This window comes from Mesoplodon densirostris, chromosome 6 (genome assembly GCF_025265405.1).
Source record: "Mesoplodon densirostris isolate mMesDen1 chromosome 6, mMesDen1 primary haplotype, whole genome shotgun sequence".
Classification (NCBI taxonomy): domain Eukaryota; kingdom Metazoa; phylum Chordata; class Mammalia; order Artiodactyla; family Ziphiidae; genus Mesoplodon; species Mesoplodon densirostris.
Genome location: NC_082666.1, coordinates 2,489,852 through 2,511,615, shown reverse-complemented (window position 1 = coordinate 2,511,615; position 21,764 = coordinate 2,489,852). Strand labels below are relative to the sequence as shown.

Below are 21,764 nucleotides of genomic sequence, written 5' to 3'. Positions count from 1 at the left end.
TTCCCCTCCGTCTTTCCTAACACAGATGGGCTCAGACTTCCCAGGCTCTTCTTCCTGGGCCCCTTTAGAAGCCCCGAGCGATAGCCGGGCCTGGTGGTGGCTGAGGGGTGGGAAGGCTGGGCCGACTTTGCTGCAGCTCCCCAGGCCCATGGCCTCCTCTGCCTTTTTTGTTTTTTTCTGTTATTCTAATTCAGACCAGTGAGCTTTCTTGGCATCACATTTAGGAAGTGAAAGTGGGTGGGCTGGCATCCTGGAGGGGCCCCAGGTGAGCGTCTCAACGCGGGTCATTAGAGGTGGCCTGGGCTAAACCAGCAGAAACCTCAGTTGAGGGTGTACCTTGGAGGGGGTCAGAGGTGGGTCCCAGGACATCTCGTTAGAGGCTGCATACACATACACACATGTGTGCACGTACAGGCCCAGGCACGAGTGTGCCTGCACATGTGCCCATGCACCTGTGTGCACCTAGCCATGCCCGTTGCAAGCGTGTCCCCCGTCTCCTCCCACAGTGGTCCTATGGCTTCTATCTAATTCACCTTCAAGGCAAGCAAGGCTTCCAGTTTTTCTGCAAGACGGAAGACATGAAGAGGAAGTGGATGGAACAGTTCGAGATGGCCATGTGAGTCCGCCATGGCAGTGGTGTGGGGATGGGATGCCACGTGGATTTTTCCCAGGGAACCCGCCCCCCCGGGATGCCAGCCCCTTCCCCCCGGGTGGCAGCCTCGCTCTTTAATCTACAGTGGCCAGAGGGCCCTCCCCCTGGGGCCGAGCCTCCCACACCTGACCGGCAGGGCAGTGAGTGGCCAGGAATGGCCATGGTGCCAGATGGACTCACGGTGACCCAGATCCCTGGGCCCTTACAGGCCAGTGGATTGTCACCTTTGGGGAAAAGCCCCAGAGCTGTTTTTCCATGAAGTCTAGGAGGAGCCTCAATTAGCCCAACAGAGAAAGGTGATCATGGGGGTCCCTGGCCACATCAGACCTTCAGGCCAGGGTGGCAGGTCCTGGGGGCCTCTGGGCAGGTGCACTCACCTCCCTGGCCTCTTCCTTCTGGTGAGATGCACATGAAGGGAGGGCCCAGGTTCTGGGATTATTGGGAGGATCCAACGGGGTCCCGCGTGGGACACATCAGAATAGACGGCAGCCAGGCGATGGGCCCCAAGGCTTTCTAGGGGTTGTAATTTTCTCCCACCATTCTCATGAAAATTTTCAAGTATTAATCCAAGTTGAAAGAACGTCAAGGTAAATGCCCGGCCTCCTCCGTTCACGTCTTGTGCTGTTCTCTGTCACGTGCCGTCCCCCCAGCCCTGGTGCCGTCTGCTATTGGACGTGTTGTAGTGAATTGCAAATATCAGTGCAAGTGAGGGTGCCCATCTTGAAGTCACGATTTGTTTAGATTTTTATATCTCAGGCTCGCACACAGTGACATCCTGGGTGCGGTTTGCTGAGTCACGACAAACGCTTGCCCCAGCCCACACCCAAGCCCTGTCCAGATACAGCCCTTAACCATCACCCCAGAAGGTTCTCGAAAGCTCCCACTCGGACCCTTCATCCTCCCCAGGGTGTCGGGGCAGATCCTGCCTCTGAGTCCTGGCCTCCTGACTCCCGGCCGTGTTCCAGAGCCCGGCTGGTTTGGCGGCTCCCGTTTCGGGGGGGCTCAGGGAACCTGGAGCCCGCTTTCCCTCACAGCCCTCTTTCCCTCCCATCAGGTCAAACATCAAGCCAGACAAAGCCAATGCCAACCACCACAGCTTCCAGATGTACACGTTTGATAAGACCACCAACTGCAAAGCCTGTAGGATGTTCCTCAGGTGAGGGCCCTCTCCCGGCCCCCGAGGGAGCCTGTTGCTGCCCCTCTGCTGTGCCCCCATCGCCGCCGAGCACCCCTAGGCCAGCGCCGTGCTGGGCCCCAGGGACCCGGGGAGACATCCCATCGTGTGGGAGGCAGCCGGCCCTCGGACGTTTGGGATCTAGCCGGGAGGGGAGGTGACTGTCCCTGTGGGTGCCCAGGGCCCCCTGTAGGGATGGCAAAGCCAGGCCGGGGACCGTCCAAGGGGCGGGCCAGCACCAGACTGCGCATCAGGGTGGGGGTCCTGGGCCCCAGGGCTTTGAGGGGTGATGCTCGGGGGGCAGGAGGCAAGGTGGGTCTGGTGGTCCACCTCACCTCCTGCCCCTCCCCCTCCCACCCCGGCGCAGAGGCACGTTCTACCAGGGTTACCTGTGCACCAAGTGTGGCGTCGGGGCACACAAGGAGTGCCTGGAGGTGACCCCTCCCTGCAAGATCAGTGAGTACCCATCCCCGCCCTCCCCGTGGGGCACGGGCCCTGGGGGCTGGTCCTCAGGGCCCCACGACACACCCCGAGCCGAGGGTCCCGTCGTCCCTCGCAGCTGCCGGCTCTGGCGGTGTTCCCACATTCTCCTTTCCTGCCATGGTGACCCCATGGGGCAGGGACCAGATGAGGAAACAGAGGCTCAGAGAGGGGAGGACGCCGGCCCCGGGTCACACTGTGTCAAAAGGCCCAGCCGGAGCGGGAGCGGGGATTCCGTGGCAAAGCCCTCCTCCTAACTGCATACTGGCTGGCTTCTCTCGGCCTCTTGGGCACCCCCTGCCGCGTTGCAGTTGTAAGCCTCTAGAATCTCCACCCCGCAGAGGGCACAGAACATTCCTGGCAGTTGCATGGAGGTTTCCGATCACAGAGGAACACCTCACCCCCTGGGTTCCCCCGCCCTGGAGAGGCCTGGCCCTCTTTAGCTACCGCCCTGTTTGTAGATGGTTCACGTGCGTGCACGGCACCTACTGTGCTCCCCTTTGCCTCAGATGGGGAAAGCCTGAGGCTCCTGTCAATCGTCTTGGCTTGGGGGATGAGTTGGGGGAGGGCCCAGCCTAGAGCAGCTGGACGGGCAGCCGGAAAACCTGAGATGGTTCTGAAGGGTTTCAAAGCCGCCACGGTCAGGGGCTGGCTGAGCACTGGATCCGGGCATGGGGCACCCGCCAAGCACCACACTGCTTGCCCTGCTTCATGGGGCCCAGATGCTCCCACATTCCCGTGAAATGGGACTGTTATGCTGACATCCACACTCAGGGGAGCTGTGCTCAGAGGGGGTTAACCACGCTCCAGGTAGACAGGGAAACATGCCGGGCCTGCTTGTCACCCGAGGCACCACCGCCCAGAGTAGGAGAGTTTGTTAATTCCTCATTTACTGTGACGGCTGGCCCAGTGCCCTGATCTGGGAGGAGGGTCCGACAGGTCAGCCCAGACCCCCTCGTCCCCACCAAGGCCCGGCGGAAGTTCAGCAACCCTGCCAGTCTCCTCCGGGCTAGAGGATGCTGCCGGCCCCGACTGGCCCCAACGCAGCTTTTCAGCTTTGCCCATGGCTACCGCCCTCTTGTGGCCATGTGTCCTTTGCGTCAAGCGACTGGTCAGTTCATTTCTTTTGACATTTTTTTCCTGATCTTAAAAGTAACATACTTCTTTATCAAAAACTTAGAGGAAAAAAAAGAGGAGAAATGAAACAAAGAAGAAAATAATGATCAATTATGAACATATTAAGAAATAACCAAAGGTGATATTCTGGTGTATTTCCTGTCAAGTTTTCTTTTCTTTTTTTTTTTTTTTGCGGTACGCGGGCCTCTCACTGTTGTGGCCTCTCCCGTTGCGGAGCACAGGCTCCGGACGCTCAGGCTCAGCGGCCATGGCTCACAGGCCCAGCCGCTCCGCGGCATATGGGATCCTCCTAGACCGGGGCACGAACCCGTGTCCCCTGCATTGGCAGGCAGACACTCAACCTCTGTGCCACCAGGGAAGCCCAGGTTTTCTTATTTTCAAATAATCTTTCTGTTTCCTTTTCCCTCTGATTATTAAATACCCATTTCCCATAGAAGATATAGAGAAAAGTAAGGGAGATGAAAGCAATCCTGGTTTTTGTCACACCAGGCAAAAACAGCTGCCGTTAGCCATCAGCTGCCTTCTCCCTCTTTTGCAATGCCCCCGCCCCCCGTCCCCCATCTCTTTTTAGGTTTTTGTGTTTTTCACGATAGGTATAGTTGAGGCTTTACCAGTTAGGCAATTGCATATCTTTCGAAAGCTGAAGTCATCAGCGTCCCCTGTGTCACTGAGAGCCCATGGTGGGCACCTGATTTTATTTTAAGGGGCCTGTGGTTCCCCCAAGGGCACGTGCCTCATGCCTGACGCCTGTAACCTCTGTTCTGCAGGGTCTGTCGGATCCTATGTCTGCCCAAAGCAGGCTGCGACTGTGCGTGTTAGATGGTGTTGAAGTCACATCGGCCACACGTTAGCCCTTGTGGTGCTTGTTTTGTCTGGTGGTGGAGTGGCAGCTCAGCTTGTCAGATGGCTGGGGCCCAGCCTGGAGCTGTGTCCTCCCCTTGGGTCACCCCAGGGCAGGCGGAAAGAATCTTCAGAATGTTTGCCTTCCATCTGATGAGCTGAGGTGTCCCATGTCCGAGGTGCTGACAAATAGAGTAGCACGACTACCACGTCTTCTGTCATTTGCCCATGGCAGGCATCACTAATCAACTGTGGAAATCTTCCCTTTGAACCCAGGTTCTGTCCAGTGATCAGGCAGTTGCTGCCGTTGAAGCAGAGTTGGCTCATGCAGGAAAACCAGTTTGCCGTTGGGTCTGATACCCAGTGTGTGTTCTCCCGTGGGCCCCCTAAAACCAGAGCTCAGAAGTTGCCATCAGAAGTAACTGAGAGATTTTTGCGGTCACCAAGCACACATGTCCATAATCCATGTCTGAAAGGAAGGGCCTTGAAGCTCACCTCGCTCACACACTCAGGCGCGCCCAGCAGCTCTGACCCCGATGTGCTTCCTTTTCAGGTTCTCCTGCAGACCTGGTGAGTCCACCAAACTATTCCCTTCCCACTGCCCTGCACCCTACGCCACCCTGTGCCTGGAGCCCGAAAGACCCAACTGTTCCAGCCCTCACGCTTCCGGGGCCAGGCCGGCTTGCAGAGCCCCTGTTGGTTACGAGGGGCCTTTGTTTTCCTTTGTGGTCGTCAGTAGAAATGGGTCCCTGTGCGTGGCCTCCTGGGCCCTGATAGCTGTCCCCCTGCCTGGCTGCCCACCCATTCCACCTGCCCAGTGGCTTGCTGGCGGCTGTGGGTGCCCAGCTCTGTGACAGGCGTCTGCCCACCTGCCACCCATCCTGATGGACGTAGAGCCCTCTCTTTAGCTGACTTGGGGGCGGAGTCACTGAATTCACTTATGGGGTGTGGACATCGTGTCTCTCCCCAGCCGTGGGGTCCAGTCAAATTAACCAGCATGTAACGGGCTCTTACTGGGCCCTGCCTGGGCTACAGAGATGCCCTCAAAGAGGAGGGAAGACAGAACATTTAGTGTATGCAGCAGGACACATCCTGGACAGAGACGACAAACCCCAAGCTTTGAGCAGGGAGGCTCTGGGCTGGGGTGGCCAGGGCAGGCTTCCTGGAGGAGGTGGGAGTTAATGGTAAGGGATGGGAGGAGAAGAGGACGGATGTCGCAGGGCTGCAGAGGGGTACAAAGGTGGAGGGTGTAAGTAAGAATCGTGTCACACAGGGAAATAGGTTGTCACCATCACAAATGTCTGTGGGCGTTCAGGACATGTCCCTGGCCTCCTCCCCGCTTCCTGCCTTGACCCTTCTCTCTGGGTGTGGGGGGCAGGGGGTGTGGGATGCTTGGGCAGCCTTCCCTCCTCACTATCCTCTGTCCTTGCTCTCACAGGACACCTCTGGAGCAGGGCCAGGTGAGTCTGTGGGACTCGGGTCTTCTCTGATATCGTCCTTGTCAGCGGTCACCCTGGGAGCCGAGCCTGGGCCTGGCCGCGGCGACTGCCACCTTTGCGTAGCGTTCTGGGCTCCAGGCTCCCCGGGTGTGTGCTGCCTTCCGGCCCCATCTCCCTCCCACCTCCATGGCCACTTCCCCTGGGAGCTTCCTTAGTTTTTGATGACGCAGCGCCAGGCATGGGGACAGGGCCCAACCTGCAGAGAGTCAGGGTCCCTTCAGCCCAGTAGAAGCCCTGAGCTGCAGCCCGGAGACCCCGAGCAGAGCAGACTTTGGGACACTGCTGCTGTCACTTTGCCATTTCCTCCGTCCCCCCATGTCCCCCTTGCTCTGCGTTGGGTAGCAGGAGAACTGAAAGCATCAGGTGTGAGGCAGCCCGAGCTGTGGACAGAGTCCAACCTAATCGTGAAAACAGAGAACAGAGACCATGCTGCTGCTCTGGGGCCCCAGCTTCAGGAACCAGGCCTGGCAGACGTGGCCCATGCAGGGCTGGGCCGGTCAGCGCAGGGCACGGTCTAGGAGACGCCTACAAGTTTCGGGGAGGGCTCAGGCGGGCCGCCCCCCCGTCAGCCCAGGGCTGCCCCGGAGTGGCCGTGTGGCCTTGGCAGGTCGCTGACCCGTCCCCCACCTCTAACAGGATGGATGCCCCGTCTTCTGCTCCACGCTGCTGACTCTCAGTCACAGATTCAAAAGGTGTTTGGATGACGGCACAGAAAGCGCTCTTTAACAATAGGTTGCTGTGGGCTTCCCTGGTGGCACAGTGGTTGAAAGTCCGCCTGCCGATGCAGGGGACGCGGGTTCGTGCCCCGGGCCGGGAAGATCCCACGTGCCGCAGAGCGGCTGGGCCCGTGAGCCATGGCCGCTGAGCCTGCGCATGCGGAGCCTGTGCTCCGCAGCGAGAGAGGCCACAGCAGTGAGAGGCCCGTGTACCGCAAAAAAAAAAAAAAAGTTGCTATTACTGCAGGGATACCCTGAATCTGTTAATCTCATAGTTTACTTATGATATTTAACAAAGGGACGTGGGAGCCTTACGGGAAGAATTTAGGGAGGGGCGATACAGGCCCGTGGCCCACTTCCAAGAGCCCTGAGAGGTCTGAGAAGGCCGGGGAGGTCAAGGTCAGCTTGGGGTGGGCTGCCACCAGGACCAAGTCCCCAAGCCACGCCCTCTCCTGCCCTGTCCTTCGCAGGTCCCAAGATGGTGGCCGTGCAGAATTACCATGGCAACCCTGCTCCCCCGGGGAAGCCGGTGCTGACCTTCCAGACGGGTGATGTGATTGAGCTACTGAGAGGCGACCCTGAGTCTCAGTGGTGGGAGGTGGGTCCTGGACCTGGGAGGGTCTCGGGCCCCTGGCTACCCCCTCCCCACTCCCCAGGGTAGAGGCAGAGGGTCCTGCATTTCCAGGCAGGGGTGGGTTTGGGGTGTGAGACCATCGGGGTCGAGAGAAGTGGGCTGTTAGCAGGGCCCGGGTCTTGGGGTGTTTGCCTTGAGGTGGTAGGGAGTGCAGCATCCCCTCACGGAAGAGATCCTCCTCCTGGCGTCCGAGTCCTTTTCCTGTCTGCCTCCTGCCTGGGTTGTGTCCTGCACACACACATCCCCCAGGCTCCGCCCAGGCCATGCTGCGCCCACCCTGCTCCCCACCTGCCCCAATTCAGGCCAGCACCACCTTGCTCAGCACTGGGGGGGACAGCATGACCGAGACCCGCCCACCGCCCTGCCCCAGGAGGAGGCCCAAACGCGGACACAGGTCCATGTGATGGTTTACGGTTCTGAGCCATGAAACCTGCTGTTCTGGTTATAAGGCCTGAGAAAGGGGAGCTGTCGGTCCTGCCCCGAGATCTCCCAAGCCCCAGCCCACGGGGTCTACATGGTACCACAGGGAACCGGGGCACTTGCCCAGGCTGGGTGACCAGGGCAACCTGCTTAGAGCCGATGCTAGTGCGTGTGTTTGTCAGTGTCCAAGTACTGTTACTGCCGTCGTTGTTGTGTGGTGGTCCTTGTCAGTACATACTTACTTATGAACTTATCGCACTAGACTCGGCCTCATGTAACTGGAGATGCAGGAGCTGAGGAGGTGTCTGCAGTACAGGGTCTGCCCCGCGCTGACCCCAGCCACCCAGTTCCCCTCCCTAGCTGTCACCAGGGCCATCAGGTTTGGGTGGCCTTGCAGAGACACTTTGCTGATGTGAAAGTGGGGGCCGAGGAGCAGCTGCCGGGAGGGTCTTCCAGGCAGAGGGAACGGAGAGAGTGAACAGTCGCCCCCAGGCCCTCCCACGCCGTGCTGTGTTTTATCAGGACCCCCAGGTCCACATGCCCCTCGCGGTTTGGGAAGGGCCGGTGTGGACAGAAGGAGACCGCAGCCAGGACAGGGGGGCTCTAGTCCCAGCGCCGAGCAAGCCGGGTAACTTCTCTGGGCCTCAGTGACCTCATCTGTGAAGTGAGGGCGCCCCTCACCTTTCCTGCCCCAAACGGTGATGAGGTCAGCCGAGGTTACAGCAGGAAGGTGATGCTGTGATGGACTTCTCAGGGACTCTCGTCCTCCTGAGGACAAGCTGAGTGCACACTACGATCCCCCCTCCCCCCACCACTGGCCAGGCCAGGCCCCGCCGGCCCTGACCATCTGTCCTCTCCCAGGGTCGGTTGGTGCAAACCAGGAAGTCAGGTTACTTCCCTAGCTCGTCTGTGAAGCCCTGTCCAGTGGATGGAAGGGTGAGTACTTCCCATGGAAGCTTCTGGAACATGGTGGCCAGGGTGCCGTGGGTGCTGAGAGCCGTCTCCTCCCTCAGGACGCCCTGGACTTGTTCAAGCCGTTGTGAGCTGGCCCCGGAGCTGGGATGGAGGGCCAAGGGGCAGGGGATCCCTCCTCTTGGGAGAGCTCGGCTGTTTTAAAAACACAAAAATGGGCATCTCTGCAGCAGGTGCAATGGACCAAAGACCAGCTGCCTTTCTCCAAACTGGAGGGACTTTATAAGTCTTCTCCCTCCAACATAAGGACTCAGAGCTAGATGTTACAATGTTTAGAAAAGAGGCAATATGGCATTTCTTTCCTCTGAGCACTGTGGAGCAAGTTCTGCTCTGTTACAAAAGGCATCGAGGACTTCCCTGGTGGCGCAGTGGTTGAGAGTCCGCCTGCCGATGCAGGGGACACGGGTTCGTGCCCCGGTCTGGGAAGATCCCACATGCCGCGGAGCGGCTGGGCCCATGAGCCATGGCTGCTGAGCCTGTGCGTCCGGAGCCTGTGCTCCGCACGGGAGAGGCCACAACAGTGAGAGGCCCGCGTACCGCAAAAAAAAAAAAAAAAAAAAGGCATCGAGCTGTCAGCCATCAATTGCATCACCCACACACACCCCAGAAAAAGCTAAAAGTGAGGGAGTGAAACTTCTCCCGAAGGAGCAGCAGGCAGATGCCCGTCCCCCTGGGAGCCCCGGTCCACCTACCGGGCCCTGCCCGGCCTCTGGCCCCACTGCCCAGCCTGCTGCTTCTGTACAGGCCATTGCCCAGTTGAAGGAGAAAGCATTTTAGGACAGGCTTTGCTGGCAGGTCAAAGGGACCCGACAGCAGAGGAAGAAAATGTCACTAACTCACTGGGTGGCCTGCGGGGGTGGGGGGCGGGGGGGTGTCCCTTCCCAACCCTGACCCTCAGTTTCCTCATCTGCATGGTGAATGGGGTGGGGAGGGGACAGGTAGTCTGGGAGGCTCTACCCAGCCTGTGGCCCAGTGAGGGGAGGCCAGGCCAGCGAGGGCGCAGCGTGGGGTCTGGAGAGCTGCAAGCTTTGCTGCAGACGCAGCTCTCCACCCGCCTGCCGCTCTGCTGCCGGCCCAACGCCTGTCCTTGGGGCTGCGGCCCGTCTGCTGCAGAGGACGCGAGGTATAGGGTGTGCTCCTGTCCACTGCTGAGCAGTCGTAGCTGCCTTCAGGTTGCTGTGTCCCTCCTCACACTGCACTGGTAGTTGGATGCTATATATTCATTCATTCGGTCAGACCCACTGAGCATCTACTCAGAGAGGGTGAGTCTTGGCTGCTCCCCTCAGGGACCTTCCAGGCCAGTGGCTCTGGGCCTAAGTCCACAGATGTCCTGGTAGCCAGTGCTGGGCTCCCGGGGTCATTGATGATAGGACGTCGCTGGGCCCCGCTCTGTGGACAGTCCTGGGGATACACCAACCCGAATGTTCTCTCCTGCCAGCCGCCCATCAGCCGGCCGCCGTCCCGGGATATGGACTACACCGCATACCCCTGGTGAGTGGATCAGCGGGGGCCCCAGGCTGCCTCTCATGTCTCCAGGGCGGCTGAGCCCGGCTGCACGCGGCCCCCTTCTCCCCTCCTCAGCTCTGAATCGCTGGGAGCCCGGGGGAGTCTTCTCTACCCCGAGGCCGCTGTTTCCCCGTCTATAAACAGATCATCAGGTTCTAACATTTGGGAGAACGAAGCCCTTTTTAAAATGTGATCTTACTTGAGCCTTGTCTAAAATATCAGTATATAGAAGGAGGTATATTTAAAGCCAAAATTATAATTGTATTTGCTCATATGGGCTTGATGAGAGCAGTGGGGCTGTTTGATGAGTAAAATGTGGAGGTGACATGGTAGGTACGAGTCTCAGGTGCAGGTCAGCCTTGGGTCCAGCTCTTATCACTCTGCCGGCTGGCTCACCGGCTGCCCGGAAGAATGGCTACCCTTCAGTGACCATGGCCCTGCAGAAGCTCGCCCTGTGGCAGCCCCAGAGCAGTGGGCTGCTCGACCCCGGGAGGGTCTGCCCTTGTGGTTTTCGGTTTGGGGTTGATCCCTGAAGCCACCCCGGGACCCCTGTGCCCAGTGGTGTGATGTGCCTGCACCCTCGGTGTCCCTGGCCTCCCCAGCGCCGCCCGATCTGGGTCTCTGAGACCCCTGGGTCTGTTCCAGTACGCTGTTCACCCTGCAGTTGGGTCTAATATGGAGGGTGGAGGACTTAAGCTGTGATTTTCACCTGATGGAGTAACGCACAGAACTTTAATTTTCTAATGAATCTGTTTACAAAAGTCCCAATTCTGCCCGAGAGGGAGGTACAAATGGGGTCAGGCTTTGTTCTTGAGGTTGGGGGTCGGGGTGGGCTTCATTTCCATAGAGCTGGCGAGAAAAGCTTTCAGTCAGTGTGTCGGAAACCCACCCATGGAGATGCTGATGGTCTCCAGTACGTTAGGACACAAAACAAAACCCCACATGAGCAGTTTGTGTTTATCACTGCTTATTAAACAGTGACAACTTGGAAAGGAAATTTGATCTAATGTCTGGTACCCTGAACGCCTCTTGCAGGCCCAAGGTTCTGGAGGGTGGAGGCCGCGGTGGAGTGGCTGGGGCCTGTTTGGGGTCCTCATCTCTCCCCCAGCCACCTTCCCTGTGCGGGCTGTGAGCCAGGCACGTGGATGTCCCGCCCCGCGCGCCTCCTCCAGACCCCGCCCACTGCTCGCCCCTCCTCCCAGGGGCGTGGCCTCGCGTCCCAATAGGCTCTTCGGCAGATTAGAGCCGTGTCAGTGAACAGCCCCCATTTCCCCCTCTGCTCCAGGTTTGCCGGCAACATGGAAAGGCAGCAGACCGACAACCTGCTCAAATCCCACGCCAGCGGGACCTACCTAATCAGGGAGCGGCCAGCCGAGGCCGAGCGCTTTGCCATAAGCATCAAGTACGTGGAGGCTGGGGCTCAGAGAGACCCCTCCCCCCATGCCGTTCTGAACCAAGGAGCCCACATCCCCTCCGGATTCTGGGCTTGTTGGGTGTGGCCTTGGGATGCGTTGCGCACGCCAGGGCACTTTTGAGATGAAAGGGCGTCAGCGGGTCTGCACGATGCACCCGGCCCAGAACAATCGTGAGTGATCCCGGCCTGCCGCCAGCCTTGCCCGAAGCCGCCCCGTGGGCTTGGTCTGGCGTTTTCCAGGTGGTGGGGACGAGAGGAGCTCAGGGATGGGGACAGGCCTATGGTGAGAGGTCAGGGACTTCCAGCGGCCCCACGGGTGGCCTTGGAGAACACGGGCAGTCACACTGCTGCCAGCTGAGGGCTTCAGCCTTTGGGGTCCTCCTGCTCAGACTCTGCCCCCTTGTGGGTCTATCTCCTCTTCAACAGACAGAATCTGATTGGTCGTTGGTCACCATCGGCATAGGACACACACTGGACAGGAGTCTCAGGCCGGTGAATAGAGGGTTCTGGTTTGCCGTGATCCTGATGGGGTCAAGAGCCTCCAGCAGGGTGACCTGTATCCAGGAAAGGCCCCCTCGGGTCTGCGTGGGGGGGGGCACAGGCCCAGTGACCGGGCCACCGGACGGCCACAGAGTCACCGCCTGGGTGCTTCTGGTATCGAGTTACAGAAGCAACGCGAGGGAGCAGAGAGGCCCTCTTGGTAGAGGATGCAGGAGCGCCTCTGGCCGCTAGGGGCAGACGGGAGCCGGGCTCAGTGGGCCGCCCCCAGGTCCTGAGCACACAGCCCACTCCCACCTTTCCATCTCAGCTTTTGTTCTCCCGCCCCCTACATCAGCTTCCTCTGCACCTGTGCCCAGTGGGGGCCGAGGGCATGAGCGCCCCAGCAGCAGGGTGCCGGTCCTGGCCTGAGCACGTGCCGCCGGCCAGCATGCCTGCACGTGTGCACGTGCGTGAACGTACCCCCCCATCCCCTTCTTGCATTACTGGGAGAAGGCCTGCGGGTGGTCATCCCCTGGTCATCCAGGGCAGGGTCCCACTGTACAGAATGGCTGTTGGAGGACCCCTGGGGTGGAAGAGATGGAGGGGTCAGGATCTGGGCAGCTAGGAGGAGCCAGAACTGAGGACGAGACCCCCACCTAGGTGGACAAACTGCCACGGTCCCCACGGGCCTTCCAAGAGGCCCCACTAATGTTTGGGCCTGAAACAAATGCGCTGGCTTTTCTAAAATACAAAAACCAAAGAACACCTGCAGCCTTGAAAGTGACAGATGTCTAGTGAATGTCAGCTGGACACAACCTGGGCCACCTGGTACACAGGACTTGCTCTCCAGCAGAGGCCAGCTGTACCCGCCGTGGGTGGTGGGAGCATCGTAAGGTGTGTGACCCAGTGCAGGTGGGGCCTCCCGCAGTGAGAGTCTCGGTAGGGCCCTGGGAGATCAGTGGCGCATGCGTGCTGGCAGGTCTGTGGCAGAGATGTCTCTCGCCTGAGAGGAATTCGTGGAGCACCTTCTGGGTGCCTGGCCTGCAGGATTCTGGAGTGGGCCTCAGACGGGTCTTGTCCAAGGAGCTGGGGTGGGGCTGAGCACGCTCAGCTCACTTTGAATCCAGGAGAAACAGAGTGGTGGGTGTTCTCCAAGGCCCCACGGGAGAGGAGGCTGGCCAGCTGGGCGTTTGCTTATTTAACAACTGTTTATTCCATTAACTGGTTATCGGATGTTAAACCGACCTTGCATTCCCGGAATTTCCCATTTGATCGTGGTGTAAAGTCCTCTTTATATATTGGTGTGTATAGATGTGCACATGGAGAGTGTGTTGAGGATCTGTGCCTCTGTTGTCATAGGGGATACTGACGTGTCGTTTTCTTTACTTGTGATGTCTTTGTGATTTGGAGGCAAGGGGTATGCGCTCTCCAATGAGGCCACATTTGAACTGAGACCTGGACACAAGGCAGGGTCGTGAGGGGGGCAGGAGGGTGAGCATTCTGGGCAGAGGGGACAGCCAGTGCCAGGGCATGGCAGGCTTGTGCTTGGCGTGTCTGAGGAAGAGCTCCTCCGGCCAGCTGGGGTGAGGCTGCTCCCTTCGGGCCTCACAGGCCAAGGTCAGACCTCTGACTTGCAAACCATGCTGTGAAAGCCTCACCAGGTGATGGGGAAATGGGGAGGGGGACGTCCCCAGTGCAGAGAACAAGCGGAATCCGGGACAGGACATCACAGTGGCGCTGGATGGGGGAGAGGAGTGGAGCTGCGGGGCCTGAGGCCTTGGCTGACCCGGGCTTCAGACGGGTGGCCTGATGGATGGATGGAAAAGCAGTAGGGGACAGGCCCCGGCTGGGACAGGGAGAGAGGCTGCAGCCATAGGAGCAGGAGGTGTGGGCCGAGGGCCAGGGTCTTCGCTCAGCAGACATAGAATAAGCCTGGACCCCTGGGGGGCCGGGGGCCGTGTGGCTCGTGTAGTGACCGGCGCTCCCGTGTGCTCTGCCCAGATTCAATGACGAGGTGAAACACATCAAGGTGGTGGAGAAGGACAGCTGGGTGCACATCACCGAAGCCAAGAAATTTGAAAGCCTCTCGGTACGTGATCCCGCAGCTCCCACCGGCCCATCCCCGAGGCGGGAGGAGGGCCCAGGTCTCCACTGTGGCCACACCGAGGAGGAGCGGCCCCCTGCACCCACTCCTGCGGGCCGGGCTTGCAGAGCGGCAGAGCCCAGCAGGGGTCCCCCTGTCCCCGGGGAGGAGAGTCTTCCCAGTGTGGGAAGGATCCAGGGAAACTGGATTGTAGGGCACCTTGGGACAGGTAGGGCCTCGTCGCAGGCCCCCCGAGTCAGGCTTCTGTCCCCCAAACCCCGTGGTGGACAGTAGGGCCACCAGCATTGCGCAGCCCATTCGCCTCCGGCGCCCCTACCCCCAGCTGTCCCAGCCCAGCCAGAAAGCCGCGAGAGGCACAGCCCTTCTTAAAATGATTTTAAAGTGGGACCTGGTTATAGGTTCCTTTTTCAAACAAAGCCCCTGGCCACACTGGACCCAACTCTTAGTTTACCTCTCAACACAAGGAATGCTCACCAGGGGGACCACCCTCTTCCTGCCCCACTGTAGCCGCGTGGCATTCGGTCACGTGGATATGCTGGGGTTTCTCGAGGCACTTCCCTGGTGTTGGTGTTGGACGTGTGGGCGTTTCGAGTTTTTCTCTATTATGAAGAGTGTTGCCGGGAGCATTTGTGTCCATCAGTCCCGGCCTTCTTCCCTGACTCTTCCCTTAGAAACTTTTGGGAGAGAAATTGCAGGATCAAAAGTTTGCGATACTGACCACCCTGCCCCCAGTTTGGGTGCTAGGAGGGGCAGCGAGGAGGAGGGGTAGTTTTCGGGGGTCAAGGAGATGAGTCCCGTGTGAGAACCTGGGGAGGTGGGAGGGGGAGGGCAGGGCGTCTGGGAGGACTGCCTGGAGGCGGAGGTAGCAGTGAGTGTGTGCGTCTTGCAGGAGTTGGTAGAGTACTACCAGTGCCACTCGCTCAAGGAGAGCTTCAAGCAGCTGGACACCACGCTCAAGTACCCCTACAAGTCACGGGAGCGCGTGGCCTCTAGGGCCTCCAGCCGGTCCCCAGGTAACGCCCGTGCGCGGAAGGCTTCTGGTGCGCTGCACTGACCTCGGCCAGGAGCCCCTTCCCTATTCCCACCCCGGGGAGCAGTGGCCCAGGCCCCCCAGCCCTTCGCCAGCACCCTCCTGAGCCAGGGTGCCAGGACGGCCCCATGTGACGGGTGGGGAGTGCCAGCTATGAATTGCTGCTCCGAGTTTTGATACCTCTGCCTGGAGGTCAGAGTGGGGAGGGAACCGGGCAGGTCGCTTCTGTCCTCAAATCCGTCCCTGTGCCCCAGCATCCCCCACCCCGCCCCTGCCCAGGGACCCCAGCTACGAGGGAGCCAGAGCCAGTACCTCTGTTTGCAGATGGGGCTCCATAGCGCAGATGGGGGCTGGCTGGGGGGAGGGGCAGGCTGGGCCCAGAGTGTTTCGCATCCGGCCCAGGGCTGTGTCTCGGAGCCAGCCAGCCCACTTCCTCCAGCTTCAGGGGCCCCCAGGACCTCGGGTCCCACCGGGGCAGAGCAGGCCAGGAGAGGAACGACGGGCCTTTAGTGAGCACCTACTGTGTGCCGGGCGAGGGGCTGAGATCCATCCGCACGAATAGTTTCCTGTATCCTCGCGCGAGCCTGCCCACTGGGAGGAGGTGGCCCAGGACACAGGTGCAGGAGGTGGAGGGAGGGCAGCTGCACCCGTGCCCGGGTGGGTCCCGAGGCCCGCGCCGTCCCGCTGCCCTGGTGCCCTGGGCGGGGCCTGGGCCCCCACCCCCGCCGCCTGTGACCGCGCCTGGGACAGCGTGTGGATGCTCCCCAGGCGCCCCTTTCACAGTCTCTCTCGCCTCTTTGCAGCTTCCTGCGCTTCCTACAACTTTTCTTTTCTCAGTCCTCAGGGCTTCAGCCTTGCTTCTCAGGGCTCCTCCGTGCCCTTCTGGCCAGGTACCGCTGCTGCTCGGGGCGTGGGGGGCCTGGCCTGCCGCCAGCTGCCTGGCGGGCCCCGGCCCCGGCCTGAAAGTGTCCGCAGCTGCCCGCAGCCTGGGCGGGGCGGGGCGGGCGTGTGCAGAGTGGAGCAGCGGGGTGGGGTTGGGGGGCTGCTGCGGCTCCTGCAGACACAGTCCGGCCTGGTGCTGCCCTCACCCCTGCCGTGCTCACCCCCATGACCCCTCTCCAGCTCATCAGCCACTGTCCCCCGTTGCTCCCCGGGAGCTTTGCGTCTGGCAGCAGCAAACAGCCGGGTGACCCCCTCGGGGTGAAGGTGGGAGCAGCCCCGGGGCGGGCCCCACTGGGCGACAGTAAGGAGGACTTGTGGGGCTTGGGTGCAGGGGGACAGGTCTCGACTGGCCTTGACCGCACGGCCCTCTACTGCCAGATTCAGAGCCCTCCCCAGCAGCTGCATGTGCTGTCCCTCCCATCACGGGCCATTGTCATCTGTCCATCGGGACTCCTGGGTCCCGGGCCAAGCTGGTCCAACCAGCTTTCCAGTTTGGTTTGGGCTCTAGAGTTGGGGACACGAGGGAAGTCAGGCACCAGTGCCCTGGGGTCCAATTCCAGGCACTTTGTCAGAGTGAAGGCTGGGAGCTGGGCAGTGGTCACTCAGCTGTCCACTGGCCATGTGATGCCCAGGCCCTGGGCACATGGGGGAAGGGCCCGAGGGAGCTGTGACAGAGCACCGACACCTGCTCGTATCCCCACGAGCGCGCTCGCCACCCGTGACGGCCCCCAGTGGGGTGGTGAAGCTCTGACTTCATCACGGTGGAGCTCGGATGGGCCACGTGCCCACAGGTTGGGGCGCCCACAGAGGAGCGAGGGACCCTGGGATTGGAGCCTGGTCTGTCCCTCCAGAGCCTTTCCACTCGATGGGCTCCTCTGTGGGCACAGGGCTGGGCCCCGGGGGAGAGACCCAACTCAGCCTGAAGGACCCTCTGCCCCGGCGGCCCTGCCCGGCAGCTGTGTGACGCCGCCCGTCTTTCCCCAGCAGTGTTTACGCCCCGCGTCATCGGCACGGCCGTCGCCAGGTACAACTTCGCTGCCCGGGACCTGCGGGAGCTCTCGCTGCGAGAAGGCGATGTGGTGAAGATCTACAGCCGCATCGGTGGGGACCAGGGCTGGTGGAAGGGCGAGACCAACGGCCGGGTGAGTGGGACCGGCCCCGGGTCCTGGGCCCCACGGGGGCTCCGCCTCCCTGCAGTGCTCGGGAAGGTGGAGCTCCGGCAGGCTGGCACCGCAGCACCACCTTGCCCTGACCCTGTGCCCTCTGCGCCCAGGAGGTTGGGTGTCCCCAGGTTTTGTGAGCCAAGGTCACAGTGAGGAAGCGACTTCCTGGCTCAGATCTGGACCCTGGCCTGACGCTGTATCTGTGCTTGGTCCTATTCTACGGTCCGTTGTGGAAACGGCAGGGGACAGATGTCGGGTGCAGTCTTTAAGTCCCTTGCACGTGCCCAACCCTCTTTGCAGGCCGGGAGGCTGCAGAACTGAGAGTAGGGCCGGGATGTCCTCACTGGGCTCCTGCCATTCCATAAGACCCCATTTACACCTTGGTGAGATGGGAAGGGACACACAGTGTCCCCAGCCAGCCTGCGATTCTGAAACCCCACAGCCCCTTATCCTGGTACCCTGTCTGGACCCCCTGGCTTTGACCAGTTCCATTGGCAGTCACCCAACAGGGTGCCTGGGCTCCACAAAGCACCGATTAGGAAACGTCCAGTTTTTGCAGGGGCTGCAGCTGCCCACAGACTTGGCTCCCGTCACTTACCATTCCATTGCCAGGTGGAAGGAACTGGTCTGCCTCCACCTTGGAGGCCCTTGGTTCTGATCCTTTTTCCATCTGACAGCCCTTCAGAAGTGTGAGGCCTCTGAGTCCTAGGCAGTCGACCTAGAGGGCTGGGACTGCTAGTTCTCAAAAGTGCCAAGAGGCGCCTGGAGCTGGGCCCTCACCCCAGTCATGAAGTCAGCCAGTTTCCCAGGTGATTTCAATGCAGAGTTCAGTTTTAGAACCACTGGCTTAGAGTGTTGCTAGATATTCCTGTTGTTGATACTTTAACCCTGTTATGAAATGTCGCAGTTCTTCTTGTTGTGAAGTCTGCTTTACCTGCTGTTTGGGAGACACCAGCTTTTTGAGGGGATTAGTGTTTTGCATGGCATACTTTCTTCTTTCCTGTATTACTTTCAGCTTTGCTGTATTCTTATATTTAAGATAGTTAGATGATAAAATCCTATTATAAATGGACTTTTACAAGCCAGTCCGATCTGACAGTCTTGACCTTTTGATTAGTATAGGTAGTCCATTTACATTTAATGTAATTACTGACATATTTAGATTTAAACGCATCATCTGCTTATTTTCTATTTTTCACATCTATTCCTTCTTTGTTGTCCTTTCTTTCCGACTTTTGGATTAATCAATTTTTCTATTCCACTTCTCACCCCCCTTGCTTAGTTTGTTAGTTACACATTCTTTTCCTGTTACTTAAGTGGTTACCTTAGAGGTTCAATGTACACTTTGACTTCTGACAGACCACCTTAAATTAGTACTTTCACTACTTACCAGACGATGCAAGGACCTGACGCCCTTTGACTGTATTCATTTTCCTTCCAACTTTTGGGCAGGTGTCGTCATGTTTCTTAATTTGACATTTTTTAACCCCATAAGACATGATTTTTGTTTTAAGCAGTTAATTTTCATTTAGACTTACCTCTTTACCTTTCCCAGGGTTCCTCATTTCTTTCTGCATTGTTACACATACAATCAAAACCACATTCCTGGTGCTTGAAGGTCCCTCTTAGTATGATTTTTAGTGCAAGTCTGCTACTTACAGATTCTCAGTTTTTGTTGGATCTGAACACATCTTTCTTTCACTTTCTTTTTTAAATGTTTTCATTATAAAATATTTGTAATTTATTTTGATATAATTTCAAATTTAAAGAAAAGTTGCAGTCCTACAAAAACTCCCATATGCCCAAATTTACCAATTAAGGACGGTTTGTTCATTTGGTTTCTCATTTGCATTTTCTCTCGCTCTCTCTCGTAAGTGTGTGTGTGTGTACACTTATTTTTCTCTAAACCATTTGGAAATCAATTGCAGAAATCATAGCGCTTTACCCTTAAAGAACTGTAGTGTGTATTTCTTAAGATCAACGACATTTCCTTTTGCTATAATTATCTACTCCCCAGTCCATATGCAGATTTCACAACTGTCCCAATAGTGTCTTCTCTAGTTATTTTCCCCTGGTCCTAGATCATGCATTGCATTTACTTGCCATGACCCTCAACTCTCTTTAATCTGGGACAGTTCTTCAGCTTTTCTCTGTCTTACATGACTTTGACAATGTGGAGAGTATGGGCCAGTTATTTTTGTAGACTATCCCTCAACTTAGGTTTCTTTGATATTTCTTCATGACTAGACTGAGGGTGTGTTTTTTGGTGGGAACACCACAGTGGGGGTGTTTTCTCTTTTTCAGTGCTGTAGGGTCCTTTCAAGAAGTTTATGATGTCCGTTTGCCCCATTATTGTGACATTAACTTTGATCACTTAGTTAAGGTGGTGTCTGCCAAGGTTCTCCACTCTGAATTTACTGTAATTAATAAGTAATGTGCAGGGTAATACTTTGAAATCAGATAAACAGGCTGTTCCTCATCAAACTTTCACCTACTAGTTTTATCATTCATTGATGAATTTTACCTATTCAGTTATTTCTATCATGGTGGAGAATAATGATTTTCGATCTTTTTTTATACACTTATTAGTGGGCATTCTACTGTAAGGAAAAGCTTTTTCTTCTCAGCTTGGTCATTCACCCCCAGCAATCAGTCATTCCTCCAATGAGACCTGCTTCCTTTTTGTGAGCCATTTTATTGAGTTCATTGTGTGTGTGTGTGTGTGTGTGTGTGTGGTACGTGGGCCTCTCCCATTGCGGAGCACAGGCTCCAGACGCACAGGCTCAGCAGCCATGGCTCACGGGCCTAGCCGCTCCGCGGCAAGTGGGATCTTCCCGGACCGGGGCACGAACCCGTGTCCCCTGCATCGGCAGGCGGACTCTCAACCACTGCGCCACCAGGGAAGCCCCTTGAGTTCATTTCTGAAGGGTATTTTTTACTGGGTTTAGAAGTCTAGGCTGGCAGATCTTTTATTTCAGCCCTTCGAGGATGTCATTCCATTGTCACCAGGCTTCCATCATTTCTGTAGAAAAGTCCATCAGCATTCTTATGGTGATTCCTTTGGAGGAAGTGTCTGCACTACTCTCCACTGGGCTCCATGTGAAAAAATGTCTTTGCTTTTCATCAGTTTTACTATACTGTGCCTATATATGGTTTTCTCTGTATTCATTCTGTTTGAGATTTGCAGAGATTTTTTTGAATGTGTGGTTTGATGTCCTACATCAGTTTTGGAAATTTCTTCAGATAGTGTATCTGCTCTATTTTCTCTCTTTTCTCCTGGGGATCTGTTCACATGGATGGTAGATCTTGTTCACCATAGCCCACATATTATTTTTACTGTTTTATGTGTGTTTCATCCATTTTCTCTGGTTTTCCATCTCATTACTTTTTATTGACTTATCTTCCAGTTTATTAGTCTTCTTTTCTGCTTTGTCTAATCTGCTCTTAACTTCAGTCATTATATTTTTCAGTTCTAGGATTTCTATTTGATTTCTGATTTCAGTTCTCTGGGAAAATTTTCTGCCTTTTCATCAGTTTTCTGAAACAGACAGGTTAGAGTTACTTACGTTTCCTGACAGATGACCCCAATATCTGGATGACCTGTAGATTGGTTTCTGCTGTCTGCATTTTCTCTTAGTTTCTGTCACTTGTTCCTGATTAAATGCTGAGCTTGCGTATAAAACACCATAGAGTCTCTGGATGATGTTATTTTCCTCCAGAGAGGATTTAATTTTTTTCTGGCTGGCAGTTAGCTGGTGGGCAGGTCGTCTTGAACTGCTCTGAGCTGGTGCATTTCAGGGTCACCCTTACTCCTGGGCCTCGGCTCCGCTAGGCTCTCTGCCTCTTCTCCGGGGCCTCTCTTGGGGGTGGGCCTGCCTTAGAACGCCAACATTTTAAAGAATCGCCCACCTCCACAAACCTCCACTTGCCCTCACCCTTCACACACACTTAACGTGAGTCTGCCATCTTTCTCAGATTGGCTGGTTTCCTTCAACGTACGTAGAAGAAGAGGGCATCCAGTGACAGCAAGAATGCGGACAGGACTCGCGGATTTTCTTGGAAGAGTCGCTCCAGTGCTGAAGTCTGTCTCCAGCTCTGAGACTCGGAGGGGAAATGCCCGCCAACCTTCCAGTCTTCAACAGCCCATGGGGATGGGGAGGGTGTTCAGAATCCTACATGTGACCCGTCCCACCATCAGCCTGCCCTTGGTGGCCTGTCCTGGGTACGCCACTTGTACATACAGGAAATCTGGGCCAGCCCTGCTTGGCTGCCACACCACCAGAGTGCTGAGGAGAGGGAGCGCCTGTGGCATCGCGAGCCAGGCTCTGGGTGACAGCTGAGGCCAGAGCTCACCTTGCCCTTGTCCTGTCGAGATGGCCTGCAGGAGCTTAGGTTTGAATGGCATATGCTGTCCCAGGGAGGGCTGGGGACCTTCCCCTTGGTCCCTTCTGCTCAGCCTCTGGACCCTCAGCCCTGCTGCATTCCTGCTGCTCCCAGGGGGAGGCGGAAGGGATCAGAGCCAGGCTGCTGTGCTTGGGGACAGAGGGAGAGAGCATCGCCAGGGCCCGTGCAGCCCCTCGGCCTCCTCCTGTCCCTCTGCA

At 57.5% G+C, this 21,764-nt stretch overlaps 1 protein-coding gene across 4 annotated transcripts in view; it reads left to right on the top strand.

Annotated features, from left to right (window-relative positions):
• Nucleotides 1–21,273, top strand: part of VAV2 (vav guanine nucleotide exchange factor 2) — a 174,598-nt gene extending 153,325 nt beyond the window's left edge. The window contains exons 15-27 of one of the 4 annotated variants that reach the window (XM_060101527.1): nt 507–616; nt 1,707–1,808; nt 2,194–2,282; nt 4,837–4,853; nt 5,722–5,743; nt 6,969–7,096; nt 8,414–8,488; nt 9,963–10,015; nt 11,316–11,432; nt 13,926–14,013; nt 14,918–15,041; nt 16,988–17,142; nt 21,139–21,273. In XM_060101527.1, the coding sequence (XP_059957510.1) occupies nt 507–616; nt 1,707–1,808; nt 2,194–2,282; nt 4,837–4,853; nt 5,722–5,743; nt 6,969–7,096; nt 8,414–8,488; nt 9,963–10,015; nt 11,316–11,432; nt 13,926–14,013; nt 14,918–15,041; nt 16,988–17,142; nt 21,139–21,186 (1,128 nt within the window). In that variant the 3' untranslated portion in view covers nt 21,187–21,273. Of the gene's footprint in view, nt 1–506; nt 617–1,706; nt 1,809–2,193; nt 2,283–4,836; nt 4,854–5,721; nt 5,744–6,968; nt 7,097–8,413; nt 8,489–9,962; nt 10,016–11,315; nt 11,433–13,925; nt 14,014–14,917; nt 15,042–16,984; nt 17,143–21,138 lie in introns of all 4 variants that reach the window. The other 3 variants (XM_060101525.1, XM_060101529.1, XM_060101528.1) reach the window with 3 other exon arrangements.
• The last annotated feature ends 491 nt before the right edge of the window (nt 21,274–21,764 follow it).